Source organism: Oncorhynchus mykiss, chromosome 3 (genome assembly GCF_013265735.2).
Source record: "Oncorhynchus mykiss isolate Arlee chromosome 3, USDA_OmykA_1.1, whole genome shotgun sequence".
Classification (NCBI taxonomy): Eukaryota; Metazoa; Chordata; class Actinopteri; order Salmoniformes; family Salmonidae; genus Oncorhynchus; species Oncorhynchus mykiss.
In genome coordinates, this window is record NC_048567.1 from 50,134,695 (window position 1) to 50,146,710 (window position 12,016).

General features: G+C 37.8%; 3 protein-coding genes across 3 annotated transcripts; all 3 read left to right on the plus strand.

Annotated features, from left to right (window-relative positions):
* hoxd13a (homeobox D13a) lies at positions 1-1,903 on the plus strand. Its single transcript, XM_021584389.2, has 2 exons — positions 1-728; positions 1,051-1,903. Exons 1-2 carry the CDS (start codon positions 149-151, stop codon positions 1,308-1,310), a joined length of 840 nt encoding a protein of 279 aa, XP_021440064.1. The 5' UTR covers positions 1-148; the 3' UTR covers positions 1,311-1,903.
* Positions 1,904-4,518: 2,615 nt separating this feature from the next.
* Positions 4,519-6,310, plus strand: hoxd12a (homeobox D12a). Its single transcript, XM_021597211.2, has 2 exons — positions 4,519-5,123; positions 5,350-6,310. Exons 1-2 carry the CDS (start codon positions 4,553-4,555, stop codon positions 5,586-5,588), a joined length of 810 nt encoding a protein of 269 aa, XP_021452886.1. The 5' UTR covers positions 4,519-4,552; the 3' UTR covers positions 5,589-6,310.
* Positions 6,311-9,960: 3,650 nt separating this feature from the next.
* On the plus strand, positions 9,961-11,798 carry hoxd11a (homeobox D11a). The gene is made up of 2 exons (XM_021597212.2): positions 9,961-10,805; positions 11,496-11,798. Exons 1-2 carry the CDS (start codon positions 10,187-10,189, stop codon positions 11,726-11,728), a joined length of 852 nt encoding a protein of 283 aa, XP_021452887.1. The 5' UTR covers positions 9,961-10,186; the 3' UTR covers positions 11,729-11,798.
* Positions 11,799-12,016: the final 218 nt, after the last annotated feature.

Genomic DNA, 12,016 nt, shown 5'->3' on the forward strand with positions numbered 1-12,016 from the left:
AGTCAGGCAACAAAAAAAAAACCGAAAGGGTTATTTGTTTTCATCCTTGCTTTGCATTCATGCACTGCAAAGCAATACGTTCTGGATCTGAGGGGACTATGTGAGGTTTTCACCGAGAAAAGTTGCATTGGCAGTTCGTCAAACTGAAATGGAGGGCTTGGGAGATAATATCACTTCTGTCCATCGCAGAAGTTTTTATTCCACTGCTCCCAGGACTAACCCAAGCCGGTCTGTACCAGGAGTAACGGTATACACAATTTCGGACAAACCAAACTCTTTTGGCTTAGAATCTCTTAAACCATATTCACCTCTTTCTACAGTAGCCACAAATGCGTCACTCACATTTGGCAGTCATTTGGGGAGCAGTTGTTATGGTGGCACAATTCCTGACAGCAATCTATTCCAACAGGGTGTGATGAAACCTACTTCTCAGGCGTCTCTATCTGGACACTCATCAGATAAACCAATGCATTTCTCAGGGGTTTCAAGTTCCAACATACACTGCAGTGAAATGCAGTCCAGACTGAAAGACTTTGGAAATGTTTACCAAGGTCTTTACCCAAGAATCACTGGATACATTGATGTACCTGTTGTAACAAGGGCTGGTCCTGGAGATCCGAGGCATGAGGCCTATCAGCAATTGAACTGGGCTAATAGTTGGAGCAATCCACTGTATTATGCCAGAGAACAGAAGCAGGGCTCGCAATTCTGGAAGTCATTCCTCACAGGTAGGTTATATCTTCTCTAACCTCTTTTTTGAACTATTATTTCACCCACTTGCATTTTAGTCTGTTTTTAATTGACTTGTTCAGTTTAGCCCAACCGAGGAATCCAAAAGAATAATAAACAAAGTCTATGCATTAGCCTGAGGAAAACAAAACTGCGAATCAAATATTATGACTTTCGATGTAACTTCACGTAGCCTATGTTTTTTTTAGTCAGTAAACGTCCTACACATAAAGACCACACTATTAACTGTAAATTACGTTTAGTGGTAATTTGTTTTCCTCTTCTCGAAACATGAACTGTCTTCTTGTTCCATACTTGTAGAGGAAGCAGTAATGAACCAGCCAGATGTCTGCACTTCATACCGACGTGGGAGGAAGAAACGGGTGCCCTACACGAAACTACAGCTCAAGGAACTTGAACGAGAGTACACCATTTGCAAGTTTATTACCAAGGAGAAAAGACAACGGATAGCTTCTTCCACCAACTTGTCTGAGAGACAAGTAACAATATGGTTTCAAAATCGTCGTGTCAAAAACAAGAAGCTTATGTCAAAAGATAGAGACCTTGAAACTTTCTCTTGATTTTTAAATTTCACCATTTATGAAATGCTGAATTGTCTCAGGTATTAGTCTCACAATATTTAGGTACATATTTATATTCATGTGTTATAATGTGTGCTGACTGATAGACTAAGCTGTTGTCAATTGTTTAGAGCAATATTAAATCATATGATGTTGAAATTGTTTTTCTACAATTCTGAAAAAAGATTTCTCCTGCTCTTTACTTAAACTTTTGTTGTTGAAATTATAGGGTTGGGTTATGTAGGTCAAATTCCAAGTATATTGTAAGAATATAAAATCTCCTAGATGTATTTTAAAGATTGGTCTACATTTGGGGTCCGTTTCCCCAGACAAAGGTTAAGCCTAGTCCTGGACAACAAAAAAACATTCTTAATGTAGAATCTCTATTGACAGTGATTCTCAATGTAGATTCTCCATTGACAGTGCTAGTCCTGGACTAATAAGCAGTCTCAATGGAGAATCTCCGTTATGGAAACATTTGTTTCAAGGTCAAAGCTTATTCGAAAAAGTTACGTGTTTTGTGTTGATAAGGTAAAATATGTTTGCCAAAGCAAATGGTGAATTAGGTATGATTGGGTCAATAAAATAGAATAATTTCCCGACAATCATATTTTTTCCCCTCATATTTCTAAGACGTATCAAGTCCGTTCTTAAACACTAAGTGTGCTTGTCATGTATATGGTCTAACAACATTCCAATTTTAGCAATGTGGCTGTGAGGGTATGCAGTCCTATAGGCCCATATACTTGCACGTAAGCCTACTTAAAGTTGTGCGATTAGGCCCCTATTTGATCATATAATTTCAAATATATAGTAATATTTTATTTGTCGACGAGAATGTTGTGTAACGGATATAAAGCAAACATTCAACTCAAAAGAGACATTTCCACCACGCAGAATTAGCTGAATGTTTACAATCAGGTCTTACTAATTACACATATGCTACTATATAGGGTCTAAGAGAAAGTCATATCGGCATGTAGGCCATCGCGAGGGAACCAATTTCATAATTCCACTAAAACTGCGGTTGTTTATCAATAGGTAGGCTTAAGGTCTATATCAATCTAATTTATCAATCAATCAAAACATTTTCATGATCATTGTTTATGACAATTTTATATACATTTTCATTCTGACCTATTGTAAATACTATGCTCTCACTCAAAGGAATGAATGATACAATTGCAACTATTCATGGACTTGTTTCGCCATCTACTGGTTTCAGCACGCAATTTCTCCACAAGAGGGATTTTCTTTAAAACAAATAACTGAATTGAAAAACAATTTTATTGCGAATAAAATTAACAAGTTGATTGAAAATCGTTATATTCTATATGCTGAAAAATCATAGTCGGTTTGGGGACATTTTTAATGAAAATATAACAACCTACCATTTGGTGTGAGCGTAACATTCACCCACCCACCGAGGCACAGAAAACGACTAGAGTTCATATAAAACATACGTCTGAACTTAAGTTTTTAGTGCTGTTGGCTATTATCTTACGGAGTGATCCACCCACATCAAAAGTTGCATGCATTATCTTTCAAGAAAGGACATCAGAGGCGATTCTTTGTTGTAATCCGCGAACAATCGCCTCTGCCAAGAAACTACACCAAACATGCACTTGGACTTGTTTTTGCTTAATCTGAGCTCTCTGGACATTGACCTTGAACTATACCAATATTAAACGGTTTCAGTAAAACGTTGGTTTTTGCAATATGCGTACAATATATTTTGGTCCTTAGTTTCTATGAGTGGCTAAAAAGAATGTCGTTTTAGGGTATTCTTAAATTTACTAGACTCGTAAAAGATGGGAGGCCACGCTGTCGCCTTTCTTTCCGGAGACGGAGCGTTTACAAATGTCATTTCTCGAGTCCGAAGATCCTGACTGTCTAGCTTTGCTGGGAAAACTAAAGGATAAGTATTAGTTAGCCTAGCTAGGTAAGATGACTGATCTAGATATGTGTCAAGGGCCAGTATGAAAACAACAGTTTAGAGTATGCTATGCTAATATCGATATTATAGGAATCGGGAAGCTAGTAATTTATCTTGTGAAATTGATAACAATATATATTTATGCAGTCTAGTCTAATCCAGTTGCTTACATATTTATAACCAGGGTTGTAAATTAAAAGTATAAAAAGGGAAATGTCTTTACTGTAGCCTATATGTCAAGAGATAATAGCCTGAAAGTGTGAACAAAAAATCCGTTCATATAATTTTTCATTTCTAAAAAATTAATCATAGCGTATAGGCCCCAAAATAATTTGTATTTTTTAGATGGCACAAAGGGTAGGCTAAATAAGACTATAGTAGGCTATCTATTATTATTTCCAATATAGTTAGTTATTCGTTCCTTATTATACTATGGTCTTCTCAGAAGCAATTCATTTAAAGGTAGGCCTATGCGAGGCTACCGTTTTGTTTGAACCATTGCAGGCCTATTTTTTGTGTGTTACTTTTCAATACACTAAACTGTTACTAAACTGTAGAGGGGTATATAGACCTATATCAATGAGTTGTGAACAGGGGAAGAATCGTTCGTTAGTAGAATTAGTATTATGGCTTTGAGATTGTATGAAAAAAACAATACCGCATAGCCTATAATATAGTGGTGGTCAATGACTTGTGAGCCCTATAGATCGTTTTAGGAATAGCCTTCACAGAAAACTATCCATATGTCTATGTTAATCTTGGTTATTTTATCGAAAGTTTTTGTTTACACTGCTGCCTTATAATTGTAGCTAAATCTTAGTCACTTCACATAGACCAGCCTAGCTAGCTATATCATCTCTCAACTTGAGCATGTTTTGCGTAAATTACATTGTCTTGCATTGAACATATAGTCAATTGTTTTTCAATTATAACAATAATCAGTATCATCATAGTTCAGCAACCTAGCAACAGTACCTTCTAATAATATATTGGCATTGAAAACGATCTCTTTGATTTTGATAGAGCCATCTAACCAACACCTTTCCATTTGACGATACTGTATATCATTTCTCTACGAGAATAACACTCCCATTTGTATTTCTCATATAGGCTATGTATTTTTTATTTTACTCTTGCATAACATTACCTTATGGAATATCTTGCCTTGCAGTATTAAGGCCAAGGGTGGGACTGAACAACATGTTTTGCATATCACGTGACACTGTATGAGCAAATCAACAATTACCTTCCCTTTATTCATTAGGAGTCTCTAAAAAGGGTTGTAAGAAGCGTTTGAGAGAGCTCCATGGAAATGTGTGAGCGCAATCTTCTGAATTCTGGCTATGTTGGTTCTTTGTTGAATTTTCCTACCCCGGAGTCGTTATATTTTTCCAACCTGCGGGGCAATGGAGCTCATCTCTCTGGGCTGCATCAGATTTCCTACAACAGGCGAGAGGTGTGCTCGCTCCCGTGGACTTCCCCAAGTTCGTGCACATCTCCGCCTCAGAGCCGCGCCTTCAGTGGCTACTCTCCGCCGTTTCTATCAAATTCAGTCCCTGTAAATACTAATCCCAACAACCACAACAAGGGACCACTTGACGAGTCCAATAAATACTACTTTCAGGATGTAAACCACAAGCCAGAAGAACCTGCTAGACATGCGCAGGCCTTTTCTGGTGAACATGGAGTTATCAATTTCGGTAGCTCAAAATATGAATTTTCGAACTTGGATAGACGGTCACATAATTCCGGGGCACAACACGAACTGAATCCCACCAACCAGGCAAGTGCCGCCGGCTTCAAGCAGTCGGCCCATTCAATTCCCACAATTCAACCATCTTCAAGTAATGCAGGTGCCAGGGCGTCATTTTCTCATGGTAAGATACTTCTAACGGTTTCTAAACTGTATGTCGAGACTATTTATTTCACCTCCAAATCATAGTTATTGTTTTGTTATATTTGATGTTTACACAATGATAATTGCAGACCATGCCTGCATGCTTCTGGATTCTCGAAAATAGAATTTAGTTTTTTTTTACCAAGTGTGGGAGATCCACAAGTGTATCCACAAGTTGCTAAGGACTGTTTCTTTTCTTTCTCCAGATGCACCCTGGTGCTCTTCACAAGTGAAACCCAGAAAGAAGAGAAAACCATACACAAAGCCACAGCTTGCTGAACTTGAGAACGAATATATGATGAACGAGTTCATAAACAGGCAAAAAAGGAAGGAACTCTCTGAAAGACTGGACTTGAGTGATCAACAAGTCAAAATATGGTTTCAGAACCGCAGAATGAAAAAGAAGAGGCTGATGATGCGTGACCATGCATTTTCCATGTACTGAGAGCCTTGGGTCTTGATAATGACCTCGTGTGGCTTCGGTTCAGACAAGCGCAGCCACTTCAATCCTCTGTCCTGAGCCACTGATCTTGGCAATATAGTTATAGGCCTATCATTTATTTTTATTTTAAGAACGATTTATTGTATATTTTGGATGGTTATACAAACAACTGAGCTTGTGAATTGTTGTTACTATTGGCCTTGTATTATTAGGTAGTTGGTGATGAAGAAAGCATTATTTATTTTCTGAAAGTCACGTATTGAACTTGTGTTTGAGTGTTTGTAAAGCATGCGATTTAGGTCAATAGGATACTTCTTGGCCTAATGATTTTATTCAACGACTCACACACTATATCTGAGCGTATAATAAGGTATGGCAATGTCAATGGATGATTGTTTTTAATATAGGCAGGCTATGCAAGCGTTCATTTTTTAAATTTGTTTCTGGGCTATGAATGTTATTTATAATTGAATCTTAATACATGTATAAGTTATGTAGGCTTATTGTATTGACGAAATACACCATGATTATACGGTTAGAAATGTATATTGCTCATATCTGTGATCAGTCCTTCTACGAGGCCTTCACAATTGCTCGTCCAAGCTCAAGTTCGTGTTTTTTGTCGGTGGAAAAATGAACCGTGAAATGTGTTTTGGATTATTATTATTTTTTAAATGTGTTTGCATGTCTATCTAATTCAACACAATAAATGTGTTTTTGTCTTATTTTTTGGTGTGTTCGAGTTTGCATAATGGTGCATAACGCAGCCTCCATTTTTCTGCTGCATTCAAGGCGCTTGGGTGGCTCTGTAGGCCTATAACTGCATTGGGGGTCCAGTTTATGAATAATTAGAACAGTTTACTGGCACATATCACGTGTGATATTGGTATCGACGTTATATCGAAAAGCTACATATTTTACATCAATGCATACAATTCCATGACGACTTGGTGTACATGTATATGCAGGTACATGTGCACATTTGTGTTGACATTTGAGGCTACATACATTGCTCAAAATGCCACTATAACACTTGTGGTGCAATTTCATCATATCTGTCCAGCACGTCCACGTAGGGTAGCATTTACTGCATAGTTAGGCCTATGTGGATTCCACTTAGTATACCGCAGTACCTACTGCTACGATTACATGTTTGTATTATCTATTTATTCAAGCGGCACATCGACACATATAGGCTAGGCTATTCCCGAAACAGACCTACAGGAATTGACTACTTACTGAATATGATCGCTCTCACTCCTTAGCCTATGACCTTTGCCGCTTTGTTTGCTTGTAAATATTCAATTTAATAGCCTACCTTACACGAATTCATTGATTGTTAAATGTATAAATGGTTTTGGGGTTTTCGAGGGAGTAACTTGTAGGATATATTCAGTGGTGGAAAAAATACCACTTGAGTAAAAGTAAAGATACCTCAATAGAAAATGACCCAAGTGAAAGTCCCCCAGTAAAATACTACTTGAGTAAAATTCTAAAAGTAGACTATTTGGTTTTAAATATAGCCTACTTAAGTATAAAAAGTAAATGAAATTGCTCAAATATACTTAACTATCAAAAGTAAAAGTATAAATAATTTAAAATTCCTTATATTAAGGAAACCAGATGGGACGATTTTCTTTTTTTTCTAGTTTACTTGTAGCCAGGGGCACACTTCAAAACTCAGACATCATCTACAAATTAAGCATTTGTTTTTAAAGAGTCTGCCATATCAGATCCTTCAAAGCATTCGAAATGTAAGGACTGCTTTTGAGTGTCGGGGAAAATGTATGGAGTAAAACCTACATCAGTTTTTTACGAATGTAGCGGAGTAAAAGTTGTTACAAATATAAATAGTAAAGTAAAGATACCTCCCAAAACTACTTAAGTAGTTTTACTTGAGTGCTTTACATCACTGGATATATTCAGGGACGCAGGAGGCTATAGGCCTAACTGTTATAAACAATCTAGCATTATTCCCAAAGCACACAAGCTCTTGAAATGCTTCAGAATGGCCTACAGCTAAACATTTGTTGTTAATGTTCCGTTATTTACCTTATGACTCTGAAATCATATTTGCTAGTTTACAATCCCATTGTTTTAATGCGATCAAAGGGGAATGGGGTGGCTTTTTGGTCCAGCAAGGTATTTTTATGCCAGATGACGTCTGCTCATGCTCTCAAGATAGGAGGGCGCCAAAACAAAGTTAAGGTCAAGTTAGTGTGTAATCTTGCGTTGCAAAATACGCACACAAACTCATTTTGGCATGAAAACAACAACAATCAAATGATTTTTGTTTTTGTGTGCTTTAAAGACGTGGTATTTGCAAGAAGGAATCCATCTATTTGATGACACATCCGCATGAGACGGGCGTGAAAACAAGGCCCAAATCGCCCATTTTGTCTACAAGGACCGTTTTGCAGGTTACTCATTGTTGCGTTGTCAACCAACCTGTATTCATTGCCAATGCAATCTCTTTTGCATTATGCTACTGTTGGTAGTATAGGACTAGATCATGTTGTTTTGATATAGTTAGTACATGGGTAGCATGTACAGTACTCTCTGCTCTTTGTGTAGCTCCCAGTTTTTGGAAATTCTTTCTGGGTCATTTGTGCGTAATTACTTTTTAACATTGTATTAACTCGTGTGTTTCACGGTTTATTTTTCACTGGAAGATTAATAGAAATAATGATAATTTACTGTAGTACAATATCTAGAAAAATAACACGAGCTAAACGCATTTCGGGGAGACTGAATGGAAAACGTGTCATTGCAAAAACATTTGCATTTGGGCCAAATTTTTCAGTCCAAACAGCAACGCTCAAACATCATGTGTTATTATTGTTCTCGGGGTTATTTATATATGCTATAGCCTACTATGATTTTCGTGTGTGTTTGAGGATCTAAATATATAACTTGTTACTTTTAGCGCCCCAAAAAAATAATTCAGTATTGTGTTCCTGTTCAACTACAAAATAAACCTGGGCCTGTCGAAAGAAACGTAGATTTTTTTTGTGTAGATTTTTATCCGTGCAAATAATTAGAGATCTAATTAGTTAGGGATTTGAATGCTATACTGTTTACTTCCCTTTCACGTTATTTATATTATTTAATAGGCATATGTATTTCTATGCGTAAAGTGAAAAATTGCGCAACTTGAAAATGAAACTCCTGTAGACTATCTTCTAAAATACTGTTGAAAGTAGGCTAGACATTTCTCAGGCTACGGTTTCAAAATGTCTAAAGCACAAAGTAATCGCCACCCACCATAGTGTTTTTCCTCCAACAGCTACAAGATACACTTAAACTAGAACACTTCCTTTTGTCTGTGCAATAAAATGATTTGAGTGCCGACGTTATTGGTGATTGCTTGGTGCACATCGTCTCAGACCGCAGACGGTCAAAGCCAGCAGAGATGTTTTGTACTTGGCAGTGCAAAGCCTTCCTGCAGCCAATCATGCTGATGACGCTTCTATTTTTAATTTACGTTTTGGAAGATCTTATCCGGACAACCACTAATTACATATGTACGAGGAAAATGAACGATTCTGGATTTGGGGCGAACAACCAGGTAAAAAAAATCCATGTATCCCTTTTTCAGGCCTGGATATGTTTCTGAAATCGGAAAATACAAAAAATATGAATGCTCGGAGACAATATAGGGCCTGGAAATATAATGGAAGCGAGTCAAAATATAGTTGATATTGAAATCAGAAAAGTATATTTCCCCCTCTTAGTCCTAATCTTTCTCAATAATTAAGTTGTCTTTATATGTCTCTCTTTCTTGTTTTCGTTCTCTTCATGTTTTTATTTTCTACCTTTCACCTTTTCTGTGTGTTTGGTATCCTATGTGGATTATGAAATATAATTTGAGATTAGGTTTGTGAAGTTTGTTTTGGTGCATTTTGTGTATTTGTTTGTATTGTTGAGGCACGAGCGTTAAAAATGTACTTTTGTTTTATCTATCCGTCCAAGTTATTACGCGCGTAACTTGTGCGTAATTGTAGGCTAATGTTAAGATTGTGAGTATAGTATTGGATGCAAAGTAGACTGTGCTCGAGGGAACATTCTGTGCCCTTTAACTTGGACTCCAATGGGAGGTCAACTACAAGTATTTCTTAATATGTATTCAACTACCATGATGCATAAATGTCATACTTTCATAATAGTGCGCACATATCGGGCTTGCATGGAATACATACAAAGTTGTGGGTTTGCCATTCTATAACTCGAATTCTATTGCAATAACCCATTGATGAAATATCTCAGGGATTGTTTAGTAATGTCTATTTTGGAGGGCGAGCGCAGATCTACATAGGAGTTGCTTCTGAATCCAGGCAACCAATGAACTCTCGTGTGCGCTCACATGAGTTGCTCTAGACAGTTCTTAATGACTGATATTGATATATGGTAATTCCTTAACCGGATCACATGACACAATTACCTCGAGAATCGATAAAGATGAATTGCACGTCAGCCTACGTTTCCGATTTTTTCTCCCTCGCGGGTCCTTTCCACGCGCCTATGGTGCAATAGATAGACAAAGTTTAACACACTCAAGCTGCCAATTCTATTTCGCTATAGCAAAAGGGTGAAGGGGAGAGATGGCGGAGTACGATGAGCGTGGCAACTGTGCGTCAAATATGTATTTACCGAGTTGTACATATTACGTTTCGGCGCCTGATTTTTCTTCAGTCTCCTCGTTTTTACCCCAGACTACTTCGTGTCAAATAAATTTTCCTTATTCTTCCAACATAGCTCAAGTCCAACCTGTTCGGGAAGTGTCTTTCAGAGACTATGGACTGGATCACTCAAACAAATGGCATTACAGGGGCAATTACGCTTCTTACTACTCAACGGACGAGATAATGCACCGAGACTTAATCCAGTCGTCGAACAGGGCGGAAATGATATTCAAAAATGATTCCTTGTACGGCCATCACGGCGGTACGAGCTCGCCATGCAATTTCTTCACAAATGTCGGCCGAAATGGGGTTCTTCCACAAGGGTTCGATCAGTTCTTAGAGACTGTTAACTCTGAGAAGCCCAACCCTGACGACTCAAAACAAAAGACACACTCCAGTCTCCCCGGAGATGCTGCGTGTAATAAACAGACTTCAGATAGGCCTACATCTGAGGAGTCTATACGAGACCCAACTGAGGACATAGACGAAGATGATTATTCGATATCAAACTGCGCTGGGGACAAGAACAACGGCCCAAGTAGGTACAAGCATTAAATGGGGTTATAGTAAGTCCACTACTTTTGTCGGTCCGATTTTATGTGCCCCTTTATAAGCATGCAAAGGTTTTATATACCCCAATAGGATTTACTTTTCTGTTGTTAAAATATTTACGATGGGAAAGCAGTTTAGGTGAGCTGTACTGCAATATTTCGGATGTGTTGTGTTTTCTGATTTAATTAAAGTTCTCTGATTCGCTTGCATGGTGTAAATTACAATGCAAGCATGTTTATTAGGCCTATTTGTTTATGACAATGCATTTACAAAGTAATAAAATAATGATATAAACAGAGAGGTAGGCAATGCTGCAATATTCGAGATAGAGGATAGCCTACGTAGGCTACAGGCCTAGGCTATGTGAATAGGTTTTCTTTGGCTGCATTATAATGGTTTACCTATAACTTCGAGAATAACCGTGTAGGACAGACATGGACTCAACGTGTGTGCGTGTGTGTGTGTGTGTGTGTGTGTATGCGCGCGCGCTCACTCGCGCGTGCACGAGCATATCTGTGTGTGGATGCATGCATGTGTGGATGCATGCGGGACGATGATCTTTTTACTCGGCTAACTTGTTAATTATGTTCTTTATTGACTATCATTGAGCCAACTTTGATCTGAACTACATTGTACTACATGTTTGTAGTAAATAAAGTGTTTGGTCTTTGTTTAGGTTCTTCAAAGTCCAGAAAAAAGAGATGCCCCTACTCCAAATACCAGATCCGAGAACTTGAACGAGAATTCTTTTTCAATGTGTACATAAACAAGGAGAAGCGGCTCCAGTTGTCAAGGATGTTAAACCTGACAGATCGACAGGTGAAGATTTGGTTCCAGAACAGAAGAATGAAAGAGAAAAAGCTCAACCGGGACCGGCTTCAGTATTTCACTGGGAATCCCTTATTCTGAACCCTACGCATTTGGAGTCAATAGTTGCTAAATGCTTCACAACAGATTGAATAAAGAGTTTTTTGGGGGACATCTCATAATCTATCTAAACAACAGAAGGTGAAACACCTCACAGCATAATGAACATTGCAAACAGGCTGGATCTATCTATGCAAGGCTCTTGGCATTTGTCACATAAATACTTACCTCAATGAACACATGAATCCTGTTATTTAAAATAAGATTCAATCTAGTGAAGAAATCCTCCAGGAGACCTCGTCATAATGTCCATTTGTATATCATTATACT

Coding starts and splice junctions, on each gene's coding strand:
- hoxd13a (XM_021584389.2), top strand. CDS start 149: ATGGAGGGCTTGGGAGATAATATCACTTCTGTCCATCGCAGAAGTTTT. Junction 729..1,050: donor CTGGAAGTCATTCCTCACAG/GTAGGTTATATC, acceptor CCATACTTGTAG/AGGAAGCAGTAATGAACCAG.
- hoxd12a (XM_021597211.2), top strand. CDS start 4,553: ATGGAAATGTGTGAGCGCAATCTTCTGAATTCTGGCTATGTTGGTTCT. Junction 5,124..5,349: donor CAGGGCGTCATTTTCTCATG/GTAAGATACTTC, acceptor TTCTTTCTCCAG/ATGCACCCTGGTGCTCTTCA.
- hoxd11a (XM_021597212.2), top strand. CDS start 10,187: ATGGCGGAGTACGATGAGCGTGGCAACTGTGCGTCAAATATGTATTTA. Junction 10,806..11,495: donor GGACAAGAACAACGGCCCAA/GTAGGTACAAGC, acceptor GTCTTTGTTTAG/GTTCTTCAAAGTCCAGAAAA.